This window comes from Scyliorhinus canicula, chromosome 2 (genome assembly GCF_902713615.1).
Source record: "Scyliorhinus canicula chromosome 2, sScyCan1.1, whole genome shotgun sequence".
Classification (NCBI taxonomy): domain Eukaryota; kingdom Metazoa; phylum Chordata; class Chondrichthyes; order Carcharhiniformes; family Scyliorhinidae; genus Scyliorhinus; species Scyliorhinus canicula.
Genome location: NC_052147.1, coordinates 499388 through 512514, shown reverse-complemented (window position 1 = coordinate 512514; position 13127 = coordinate 499388). Strand labels below are relative to the sequence as shown.

The 13127-nt window shown below is 46.6% G+C and overlaps 1 protein-coding gene across 1 annotated transcript in view; it reads left to right on the top strand.

Annotated features, from left to right (window-relative positions):
* LOC119962482 (calcium permeable stress-gated cation channel 1-like) overlaps nucleotides 1-13127 on the top strand; it is a 149284-nt gene that overhangs the window by 126463 nt on the left and 9694 nt on the right. The window contains exons 16-17 of the mRNA XM_038790426.1: nucleotides 5211-5227; nucleotides 5590-5642. Of these exons, the coding sequence (XP_038646354.1) occupies nucleotides 5211-5227; nucleotides 5590-5642 (70 nt within the window). The remainder of the gene's footprint in view (nucleotides 1-5210; nucleotides 5228-5589; nucleotides 5643-13127) is intronic.

Below are 13127 nucleotides of genomic sequence, written 5' to 3'. Positions count from 1 at the left end.
AGTCGACGTTGTCTCCATGGACTATAGCAAGGCCTTTGACAAGGTACCGCATAGTAGGTTGTTGCATAAATTTAACGGGATCCAGGGTGAGATAGCCAATTGGATACAAAATTGGCTTGAAGACCGAAGCCAAAGGGTGGTTGAAGAGGGTTGTTATTCAAACTGGAGGCCTGTGACCAGCGCTGTCCCTCAGGGATCGGTGCTGGGTCCACTGTTATTTGTGATTTATATAAATGATTTGGATGCCGGAGTGTTGAGCCACCGGGCTAGCAGATTGGCTAGTCAAGGGAGTCAGGTGGGGGGGAGATCACAGGCAGGGGTGGGGGTATCGGGGGATGTTGTTGGGGGGGGGTTGTTCTGCTGACGTGGGAGGGACTTGAAATAGGCACTGGAAAGGAGGTTGAGGGTGGAGGCAGCCAACGGGCGGGCCAGGAATGGCGCGACGCATGGGTCAGGGGCCGGCCCGAGAAAGGCTATGGCTGACCGGCAGGGTGGTGGGGGGGGGGGGGGGGGGGGGGGGGGGTGTTGTCCCCCGACCAGGCTGACCACCTGGAACGTCAGGGGACTGAATGGGCCGGTTAAGAGGGCGCGGGTGTTCGCGCACTTGCGGGCCCTGAGGGCGGACGTAATTATGTTGCAGGAGACACATCTGAAAGTGTCGGACCAGACCAGGCTAAGGAAGGGCTGGATTAGCCAGGTCTTCCACTCGGACTTGGACTCGAAGTCCAGGGGGGTGGCAATCATGATCAACAAGCGCGTGCAATTTGAGGCAGAGGGCATATCTGCAGACAGGGGGGGCAGAGATGGTACGGGACAGACTGGAGGGGAGAAGAGTGGTGCTGGTGAATATATATGTCCCGAACTGGGATGACGTGGACTTCATTAAAAGAGTGCTGGGGAAGATCCCGGACCTGGACTCTCGCAGGCTAATAATGGGAGGGGACTTTAACATGGTCCTTGACCCGGCTTAGGATCGGTCGTGTCCCAGAACGGGTAGACTCTCAGCAATGGCAAGGGAGCTGAAAGGGTTTATGGAGCAAATGGGGGCAGTGGACCCCTGGAGAGAGGGACAGCCGACAGGAAGGGGCTACTCGTTTTACTCGCACGTCCATAAAGTATATTCTAGGATAGATTTCTTCGTACTAAGCAGGGATTGTATAGGGGAGGTAAAGAACACGGAATATTCGGCAATTACTATCTCAGACCATGCCCCGCACTGGGTAGACCTGCAGATCGGGGGGGGGGGGGGGGGGGGAAATCACCAACGCCCGCAATGGAGGCTAGACGTGGGACTGCTGTCGGAGGAGGGGATCTGTGAGAGGCTTCGGAGGTGTATGCAAAATTACCTGCAGCTGAATGACACGGGGGAGGTCTCAGCGGCGACCCTGTGGGAGGCGCTAAAGGCAGTAGTGCGGGGGGAGCTGATTTCAATTGGGGCCCACAGAGCCAAGGCAGACAAGGCAGAGATGGATAGATTGGTCAGGGAAATGGGTCGGATAGATGAGGAGCACGCGGAGTCCCCGGGGGAGGTTTTACTCAGGGAGAGGCAGAGACTACAGGCGGAACTGGGGGCACTATCCACGAGTAGGGCCGTGGAACAGCTTGGGAAGGCGAGGGGCGTGGTGTACGAGCATGGGGAAAAGGCTAGCAGACTGTTAGCGCAGCAACTCAGGAGGAGGGAGGCGGCCAGGGAAATAGGTAGAGTGAGGGACGAGGGGGGGCGCAAAGTGGAGGACCCGGCAGGATTGAATAAGGTATTCCGGGACTTTATCGTAATCTGTATACTTTGGAGCCGCCGGAAGAACCGGAGGGGATGAAAAGGTTTCTGGACGGGTTAACATTCCCAACAGTAGGTGGGGGGCGAGTGGAAGAGCTGGGGGCCCCGATTAGAGTAGAGGAGGTATTGGGGGGCCTTAAGGCTATGCAGTCGGGGAAGTCCCCGGGGCCGGATGGCTACCCAGTAGAGTTCTATAGGAAGTTTTCTGAGCTGGTGGGCCCGGTCTTGGCGAGGGTTTTCAACGAGGCAAGGGACAGAGGGACCCTGCCGCCGACAATGTCACAAGCCACCATATCTCTGATATTAAAGCGGGGTAAAGACCCGGAGGTGTGCGGGTCCTACAGGCCAATCTCCCTGATTAATGTTGACGCCAGGCTCCTGGCAAAGGTACTGGCAGTTAGAATGGAGGACTGTGTACCGGAGGTGATTGGGGAGGATCAAACGGGGTTCGTGAAAGGTAGGCAGCTGGCGGCCAACCTGAGAAGATTACTTAATATGATAATGATGCCCCCGGCGGGTAGAGAGGTGGAGGTAGTTGTGGCGATGGACGCCGAGAAGGCCTTTGACCGGGTGGAGTGGGACTATCTATGGGAGGTGCTCGGACGGTTTGGGTTCGGGGAGGGACTGGTCAATTGGATCAAATTATTATATCAGGCCCCGAGGGCCAGCGTCAGGACAAACCGAGAAGTGTCGGAGTACTTTAGGCTGTACCGAGGGACCAGACAGGGCTGCCCGCTCTCCCCGCTGCTGTTTGCGCTGGCCATAGAGCCGCTGGCGATTGCGCTGAGAGCCACAGAGGGATGGAAGGGGATGGTGAGGGGCGGGGTAGAACATAGGGTCTCTCTTTACGCAGACGACCTGCTCCTGTACGTGTTGGACCCAGTGGCCGGGATGGGAAGTATACTGGGAATGTTGAAGAAGTTCGGCCAGTTCTCAGGATACAAATTAAATACGGCCAAGAGTGAAATATTTGTGGTACAGGCAAGGGGCCAGGAGAACAGATTGAGAGGGCTACCATTTAGGCTGGTTGGGGAAAATTTCCGGCATTTGGGAATCCAGGTGGCTCGAGACTGGGGCAGGCTGCACAAGTTAAATTTGGCCAGGGTGGTGGAGCAAATGAAGGGAGAGTTTCGGAGTGGCTGGATAGGCTGGGACTTTTTCCCAGGAGCGTAGGAGGCTTAGGGGTGATCTTATCGAGGTCTGTAAAATAATGAGGAGCATCGATAAGGGAGATGGTCAATATCTTTTCCCAAAGGTAGAGGAGTCTAGAACTAGAGGGCAGAGGTTTAAGGTGTGAAGGGAGAGATACAAAAGAGACCAGAGGGACAATTATTTGACACAGAGGGTGGTGAGTGTCTGGAATGAGCTGCCTGAGGCAGTGGTAGAGGCAGGTACGATTTTGTCTTTTAAAAAGTGTTTAGACAGTTATATGGGAAAGCTGGGTATAGAGGGATATGGGCCAAATGCGGGCATTTGGAACTAGCTTACTGGTAAAACTGGGCGGCATGGACGAGTTGGGCTGAAGGGCCTATTTCCACGCTGTAATCCTCTTTGACTCTAATCACCAGTTAAACAATAATTAACAATTAAAACAAAACACTTAATTTCTAGCTGATACCTCCTCCATCTCCAATCAAGCAAAATCCACCACAGGCCAAAAATAATTTACAATAAAGTTAGCAAACACGGGAATACTTGCCAGCCAACTTCTGGATATTGAAAGACTGCTTGAAGGGAGAGCGAGATCCTTTCAGTAAACAATCTGCATTTCCCTGTGTGTCACATTAATGCTGAATCTGAATACCTTCTGCAAAGGCTGTTGTTCAGCTCACAGCTTCCAGAAACTCAAACTACAACTACCTGCTACAGACCTGACTCCTCCTCTGAATCACATCATCTTCATCCCACTCAAATCCCATGATCTAATTACTTATCTTAACCACAACGTCTCTGATTATCCACTCCCCAAGGAATCCCCAGAAATCTTTACAAAATCCCATTAGGCCTCTTCGTGTAGACATGAACATGGTTGCAAGAAAGATGAACTGACTTTTAAGGCATCTTAATTGCATCTTTTGCAGCCAGAAAGTCTGTCTGTCTTTTAAACTAGGATTTTAAAAATATATTACTGCAGCAGATATATACACACCCTAACCAGCCTTTAAAACATTATTTCAACAAATACAAAGAGGGAGGTAGTGACATCATCACTGGACTAGTAATCCAAAATCCGGGTAATCCTCTGGGGATCCGGGTTCAAATGCCATGTCGGCAGACTTGGATTCAACAAATATCTGGAATCAAAAGTATAACGGTGACCATGAAACCATCATTGATTATGTTGGGTAGTTTGAAGGGATGTATATGGGGTGGCACAGTGATTAGCACTGTTGCCTCACAACACCAGGGACCCGGGTTCAATTTCAGCCTCGGGTGTCTGGGTGGAGTTTGCGCCTTCTCCCTGTGTCTGCGTGGGTTTCCTCCGGGTGCTCCGGTTTCCTCCCACCGTCCAAAGATGTGCAAGTTAGGCAGACTGGCCATGATCAATTGCCCCTTAGTGCCCAAAGGTTAAATGGGGTTACGGGGATATGGCCGGGGAGTGGGTCGAGATAGGGTCATCTCTCGGAGGGTCAGTGCACATTCGAAGGGCCGAAGCACTATAGAGATTATATTATGGTTCTATGAGATATGATACCATAATATAGAACATACAGTGCAGAAGGAGGCCATTCGGCCCATCGAGCCTGCACCAACCCACATTAAGCCCCCATTTCCACCTTATTCCCGTAACCCAATAACCCCTCCTAACCTTTTTGGTCACTATGGGCAGTTTAGCATGGCCAATCCACCTAACCTGCACATCTTTGGACTGTGGGAGGAAATCGGAGCACCCGGAGGAAACCCCGCAGACACGGAGGGGAACGTGCAGACTCCGCACAGACAGTGACCCAGCGGGGAATCAAACCTGGGACCCTGGTGCTGTGAAGCCACAGTGCTAACCACTGTGCTACCATGCTGCCCAATGTGTGTGTATATGTGTATATATATATACACACACACACCCACACACCATTGTCTGGCATCATCACGGGTACCACATAAGCTAAAATTCTTGAGCTGGTTATATGATTGGTTCAACAAATTTGAAGGAACTGCCAAGAGGTGTCCCATAAGGATCTGTGCTGAGGCCTCAACTATTCATAGTTTGTGAGGACACGAGGAACAGTGGGTAGAGTAAGCGATGTAACCAGATTCACAATTCGAGAGAGATTATTAGAATTAGAGGAGTGTCAATACTGAGTATCAGATCAATTTCAATGCATTTAAGTCTGAGGTCATCAATTTTAAGCCAATTGGTGAGAGGATAGGAAAGATCAGTGTATGAATGTGTGAATGAAGAACATTGACAATCTAAAGGGATCCATATTCACAGATCACTGAAACATAATGGTCAGGTATCAAAAAAATGGAAGAAGCTATTGGAATATTAACGCTGTGCAAAACCCTGGTTAGACCACTGGTCCAGTTAGCCGCTGTTTCAGAGATCCCAGACTTCAGGCCCTCTCCAGGGAATGAACTGGGTCATCCTGGGAATTCTTCCAATACTCCACAACACTCTCCAAGGGATTGCGTGTGGATGCACAAAAAACTCAGGTGAAATATTGTAAAGAGTTTCAAGCACTATACCTTATCTAGGATATATTGACCTTTGATGGAGTCCAGTACAATTTCACCAGAATGCTACCAGGAGGAACTTGTTTAAACATAAATTAGTAACGTGTCTGGTTTTACTTTATATTCTTAATATTCAGAACCAACAATCGTGAACTGGGATTGCAAGAGAAGGCAAGAGAGTGATTACAGAGTAAGGTAGATAGAGACACTTTAATGCAGAAAGTGAATAGTGACAGCTTTATCCTTTTCAATTCCTTAAGAAGGTTTTACTCAGGGTGGCACGGTGGTGCAGTGGTTAGCACTGCTGCCTCACGGCGCCGAGGAGCCGGGTTCGATCCTGGCCCCGAGTCACTGTCCGTATGGAGTTTGCAGATTCTCACCGTGTCTGCGTGGGTCTCACCCCCACAACCCGAAGGTTGTGCAGGGTAGGTGGATTGGCCATGCTAAATTGCCCCTTAATTGGAAAAGACATGAATTGGGTACTCTAAATTTATTTCTTTTAAAAAGAAGCTTTTTACTCTGAGCAATTCCCAATCTGTTACTATATTTCCCAGAAGAGGCAAACCTCCGCACTGACGCAACTGAATCATCAGTTTGTCATCCCACCACCTCGTTCAAGTAGTTCTCAGCCTGTAACTGACTCCGGATATCAGTTATTCTATATATAATCCCCCTGAAACCCGTGAATAGATTGCAGCCTGTAACTCACTCCTGGGTTTTTATTACTGTATAATGTACTGCTCTAGCCCAGCTCCGTACACCCTCTGGACCGGCTGAGCCAACCCTAGCTGTGCTATCTCCTCTAGCCTCATAGAGCCCAACCTCAAACATCCTGTGTCGATCTCCTTCCTAAAATCCAGAACAAGGACTTGGCCAATGTTTAAATCTGTTCTTGTCCCACTGACTAATTTATATCTTCCCTGACTCTAATTTCCTCCTCTTGGCTAGTCTCCTCCCATCTGTATGCGTGACTTTTCAGATGCCCTTTGTCACTTTACCAGTTTTCAGATGACCACAATCATCTCCTTTTCACTAGGGCTATCCAGTCTCTCTACATCCCCGTCCTCCACGAAAACAGCTGACATTTCCGGTAATGCCATTAACAACATCACCAGTGTAGTTTGGGGCCGAACTCCATATCCCTGCCTTTGGTCCACACCTCTTAATATGTTTGCTTAACAGAAATCTCTCTCATTACCAACTGTTCTCGCTTCAACTGCTGTGTGTGTGAGAGAGCTCCAAACCTCTACCACCCTTTGAGTGAAGAAGTTCTTCCCAACACCTCTCCTGAACGGTCTGGCCCTAATTTCTAGACTGTGTTTTAGACTCTCCAACCAGTGGAAATAGTTTATCTTCATCAACCCTGTCTTTTCCTGTTAATATCTTGAATACTTTGATCAGATCATCCCTTACCCCTCTAAATTCTAGTGAAAACAGGTCTAATTTGTGTAATCTCCCCTCGTAACTTAATCCCCAAGGCAAAATATCCTCTCTGAGGTGTGGTGCCCAGAACTGCTCCCAGTGACTCTGAGTGGGGTCTAACTAGGGTTTTGTAAAGCTGCAGCATAACCCCGTGTCTTTATACTCCAATCCTCTCCATATAAAGGCCAGCATCCCATTAGCCTGTTTGATTAGTTTCTGCACTGGTTCCTGGCATTTTCAGGGTCTCTGTACCTGACCCCCCCAAGTCTCTTTGGAGATCCACTGTACCCAACCTCGGTCCATTTAGAGAGTGCTCTGCTCGATCCTTTTTTGGACCAATGTGGATCATCTCACACTTGCTTACATTTAAATCCATCTGCCACAATGTTGCCCATTCACCTAGTCTGTCAATATCACCTTGCAATTTCATTTCACTATCTAGACTGTGAAATGCCACCTAACTTTGTATTATCAGCAAATTTGGATATATGACTTTCTGTTTCATCGTCCAAGTCGTTAATGAATAATGTGAATAATTGAGGCCCCAGCACAGATGTTAGGCTAACCGTTCTGTAATTCCCAGGCTTTCCCCTTTCACCCATCTTAAACAGTGGAGAGACATGTGTGGGTTTCCAATCCAGAGGGACTACAGAATCTCGGCAACTCTGGAAGATTATAGTTTAGGCATCTACAGTGTGCTCCCTACGTCCTTTAACACCCCGGATGGAAACCGTCAGGTCCTGGGGATTTGTCACTCTTTAGTTCAATTACTTTCCTAGTTACTGATGCTGTAATTATGTTAATTGTATTAAGTCCCTGTCCCCTATCGACTGTAATTTTCTTCAAACCTTGCTTTCAGTTTGTGGCTTTACTGAGATTTATTCGGGTCTCTGCAGTTTCAGAAATGCAGCACTCACAGCCTTCCTGGAGAGAGGGGGAACAGACTCTTGTCTTTTTTTTGCACTCTGTAATGGTTTCCCTGTAAAGTCATTCAGGTTCTGGCGGATTCAGGAATACAGCACTCACGTTTCTGGAGAGCGAGAGAAAGCAGGTCCTTGTCTTTCTGTGTCGAGGACTCAACTGCTCTCTGAGAACCATCCCACTGGGATATGATCTAATCATCACTTGTTACCGGGCAGAGTGCGGACTTTTGGCATGTTCATTAGTCACCAGCCAATCAATCAAGCCGAGTTCCAGCCAATCTCTCTCTCTGCTGCTGAAAGTCTGAATCTCCTGTTCAAACTAGCAGTGTTCACTCCTCTAACTTCAGAATTCCTCATTCTCTCGCTGCTTGACTTAAAGACACATGTTCATTAATCACCCATGGTTCAAAAATGATAATAGCAAAATAAAAGAAAAAGAAAATAAGGGAATAAACAGGAATGAAGCTAAAAGAATGAAACATCAGGCATGGACGTTTCATGATGAGGTATGAAGACATAAACAGATATCCATCCAATCCATCCTCATTGTATAAATTCCCTTCCCAATCTCTACATTGGTAAGTAGTCAGTCCTTAAACCCGTGACAAAGCATCTGCAATCACATTATTCTTTCCAGGAATGTGTACAATTTTAACATTGAACTGTTGTAATAATAAATGGCAACGAAATAATCTTGCGTTCCAGGTTTTAAATCTCTCTATAAATGCAAGCGGATTATGGTTCGTGTAAACTTAGCTTTGTTTATTTTCATGTCAGACATATACATCAAAGTTCTGAAGGGTTAGCAGCAAGATTAAGGCTCCCTTTTCAATGGTGGAATATTTTCTTTGGCACGGACTTAGTTTTGTCGAATGATAATCCCACCGGGATCTCTATTCCTGAACCATCATCTTGTCGAAGCTCCGCCCCTAACCGGCAGCACAGGTAGCACCGTGGTTAGCACTGTGGCTTCACAGAGCCAGGGTCCCAGGTTCGATTCCCGGCTGGGTCACTGTCTGTGCAGAGTCTGCACATCCTCCCTGTGTGTGCGTGAGTTTCCTCCGGGTGCTCCGGTTTCCCCCCACAGTCCAAAGATGTGCAGGTTAGGTAGACTGGCCGTGCTAAATTGCCCTGAGTGTCCAAAAAGATTAGAAGGGGTTACTGGGTTACGAGGATCGGGTTGAAGTGAGGGCTTAAGTGAGTCGGTGTAGACTCGATGGGCCGAATGGCGTCCTTCTGCACTGTATGTTCTATCCCAGGTCACTGGCATCCGCGGCCATTTTAAATGGTCCTGAAAAGTCCAGAGCAGCCAGCACCGATTCGCTTTTTAAGATGTTCCTGAATTTCTCAAATGTCTCTTGTCAGCCTGTGGACGGCACCATTTTCCCTTCTACAACATTCCCAATGTGCTTCAGTCTGTAACTGAGCCAGTCTCTGTGGTTTTAGTCATGATGGATGTGGCGATGGATTGGTCCAGGTATTCTGATGTCTGCATCATGATCAGTTAGTGGAGGCCCCCTGGTGTTTTCCTACAACTCTGTCTATATTCCTTCCATATCTCTGTTTTTCTTCTGTTGATAGGTTTGCATATTTGGTTTTAGAACTCCCTCTAATATCTTCAAACAGGGCCTTGTCTTCACTCTCTTCAAAATCAGAGACAACGGGCTGGATTCTCCGTTTGGGAGACGATGTCACGCTGGCGTTTTCTGACTGAACAAAAGTGGCACTGAATGGCCACTGCTCCTCCGTCAGGTAGGGGGGGCTAGCAGGCTGGCGGCATAGAGCACCCGGCTCCAGCTGCGGTTAGGGCCGGAGAATTGCTGGCTCCGTGGCTGCACATGCGGCTGGCGGCAGCTTACAGCTACCGCGCTGTGCAACATACCCGGTCTGCCAAATAGTGCCCCCTTTTGACCAGGCTCGCCACCCCTGGACCACCCCCACACCCCCACGGATCAGCTCTCTTTCCCCCCCCCCCCCCCGTACTGTGGTGGTGCTGGACTTCAACCGTAGCCAACACGCCGGGTTCACGAAAAGGAATAGGACACGTGCCCCACGCCGTCGGTAACACGCCCCATCAGGGGGCGGAGCATTGGGTGGAGGTCCTGAGGCTGCCCCAATGGCATTTTGGAGGGGGCGGAGTATCGCAAAAGCAGCGCTACCCCCAATATCGGCACCAACAGGAATTCTCTGGCTGATCGCCGAAGGCAATTTCGGTGACAGAGACCGGAGAATCCGGCCCATGGTGACTCCCTTTGTCACGTTTCTGACTGTCCAAATTGAAGAGGGTGCCTGAATGAGTTTCTTCTGCATTTCTGTCTCTTTCTACCTCTAGTGTAATGCAGCCAGTCTTTCCTGATTGTCCAAGGAATCTTCATCCAGATTTCAAGGATCTTCTGCAACCAAACTACAAGCAGCATTGTCAATAAACATTCTTCAACCCCTCCAGCTTTACATGCTCCCTATACCTTCACATGGTTACTTTCAGCGACAAATAAGCTGAGGGTTCAATCCTCGCAGAGTTGATTAGCTGTATCTGCACCATTCTTTGGTTTACAGCTTTTACCACTTTATCGGAGTCTTCATAATCACAGCTCTTATCTTCATTAATGACAGAGACTGAAACAGAAGATGGCAAGTTATTGGCTCCATGAACTTTCTGTTTTTTAATAACCGATGGTGTTGTAGAATCACTACATGATTCTCTCATCCACCTTCCTCGTCATTTTAAAAAGGAACTTATTACTAAATTTAAGGGCATTTAAGTGGTCACTGGATAGACATATGGATGAAAATGGAATAGTGTAGGTCAGATAGGCTTCAGATGGTTTCACAGGTCGGCGCAACATCGAGGGCCCAAGGGCCCGTACTGCGCTGTAATGTTCTATGTTCTATCTCCTTTGCTATTTGCTTCTTTTACCTTGAAGAGATACTGTGGACATTTAAATGTTTGTGCGTTAATCAGCTGTTTGCTTGGTGTCACTTTACAGTCCTTGCTGTCCTCATTCTGAATAACTGATGCCATGCTATTGGGTATATTTCCTTCAAAAAAGGCATGATCTTGGAGGTATTTGCACCTGAAGTGAATGGCAATGGGTTTACTGCAAGAGGCTGTTGTGATCTTTGTGAAGTTGATTTCAGGAATGAAAGCGTAGTGTTCACAAAGACAGTGATGTTCATCAACAAAGCTAAATTTATGTACACTACTTAAGTTAACGTTCACCTAATTCCTATAGTAAACAAATAGATTATATTAAACAACACTCACTAACACTATCTCTATACTCTAACTATATTCTATCTTCTCTAGTTCTGTTATACACTTCACTCCAGTCTCCTCTCCTCTACTCCACTCTCTCCCAGAAGCCTAAGAGCCAGTGCCTTTTATAGTACTGTCCCTAGCTCCACCTAGTGGCTAATTGTAACATGACATTAACTCTTCACATGCTGTACATTTCTATAATGCCACATCCCCCTTTCTTTGAAAAAGAAATGTTTGAATCTGTTCTGACATTTTTACATGCAAGGTGTTGAATGTGCATACATTTCCTATATCAGGTTATCACAACATGTTTACAATTACAGAAGAAAATTGGCAGGATTGCGCTTGTAGCCTTCAATCAGTGACAAATGAGTCAAATGATTCTCCTTTGAGCTGCAACCTCTTTTTAAACATATATCTCTCACATGTCTCATTGACTGTTTTACAATGAGAATCAAATTTTTCCAATACCCGTTCTTCTTTTTATCTTCGCCGTCTGTGAATTCAAAAGAATTGAACAGTTCAAATGCTTGTGGACCTGCAAGATTACGGAGGAGGGCAGTTTTTCTGCTATCAGGAGCTGATTTAAGAGCAGAGGATGATAGAAAAACTTCAGACCGTTGCTCGAAATTTTCCCAGTTCAAGCTAGGTTTACCGGACATCTCGAAGTAATCTGGTTTCTTCAGACCTTTCAAGTTGCTGATGCTGAGATTTTTGTAACGGTGATGATTTTTCTTTCTTCTTGTAAGTTGAATTTTCTCTCTATTCTTACTGCTTACTATCTTGGAATACACCTCCTGGTACCATGTGGTGATCTTTGTGAGGTTGACTTCATGATGGAAAGTGTTGTGTTCACAAAAACGCTTGAAATTATGTTCATCAACAAAGCTGACTTTATTTACACAACTTAACGCTGACACTTATTCCTATAGTAAACAAATAGGTTATATTAAACAACACTCACTAACACTATCTCTACACTCTAACTATATTTTATCTTCTCTAACTCTACTGTGCCCTTCACTCCAGTCTCCTCTCCTCTACTCCACTCTCTCCCAGAAGCCTAAGAGTCAGTGCCTTTTATAGTACTGTCCATAGCTCCACCTAGTGGCTAATTGTAACATGACATTAACTCTTCACATGCTATACATTTTTATAATGCCACAGCTGTGACAGATTACTTTTAGAAAATTCCAAGTCATTTTCTTCTTCTGATTTGCTGTCTTCTTTACTAGCTTTGGAAGAGTTACTTGCCATTTGTTCAAGATCAGTTGGTGACATGTCTATTCGATAGTTGTTAATCATTTCTTCATAATTTGAACCTAAATCAGATTAGAAACTCTCGTCTAACTCTTCATCACTATAATTACTATTAGATTCAGTCTCCTCTTTAGGATCATCTTCAGTCTTGGAGTTCTCAGAATGTGGTTTTCTACCAGGAATCATTCTCGTAGAGATATGTTCATCAGTATCAGTTTCATACCATTGGCATTTGATATGTGATCAATGCCTCACAACATTATTTCTTTGAGTCATTTAATGTCCAACGATTTTTTTTCTAATTCCCACACGCACTGGTATATTGATATCTCAGTACTTCCCTCAGACTCTCTGTAATTATAGGTGAAGCTACCTTCACTCCTGCCAAAACATTCCCCAAAAGTAAGTCTACTCCATCCACTTGGAATCTCTGAACCATTCTGACAACCACTGGAGCTGACACTAACTCACAATCCAATTGTACTTTATACAATGAAACTGTGATATAATCTCCACCTATCCCATTCACTAATACCTTAGCTTTGATTGAGCTCTCTGAAGGGAAAACCAAGTCCTTCTCCAGTAAGAGAGTTTGAGTAGCCCCTGTGTCCCTTAAGATAGTTATGGGTTTGGCGACATAGGTTGATGAAAATGGGGTGATTGATCCCTGAGATATAAACCGTGTATATCTCTCATCCACCTTATTCATCACACCTGCTCCTGTAGTATTGTCCACTTTTGTTCCCTTTTTGAAATCCTCCTTATGACCTTCCACCAATCCCATGGGCTGTACTTGCAACTTGCAACACGC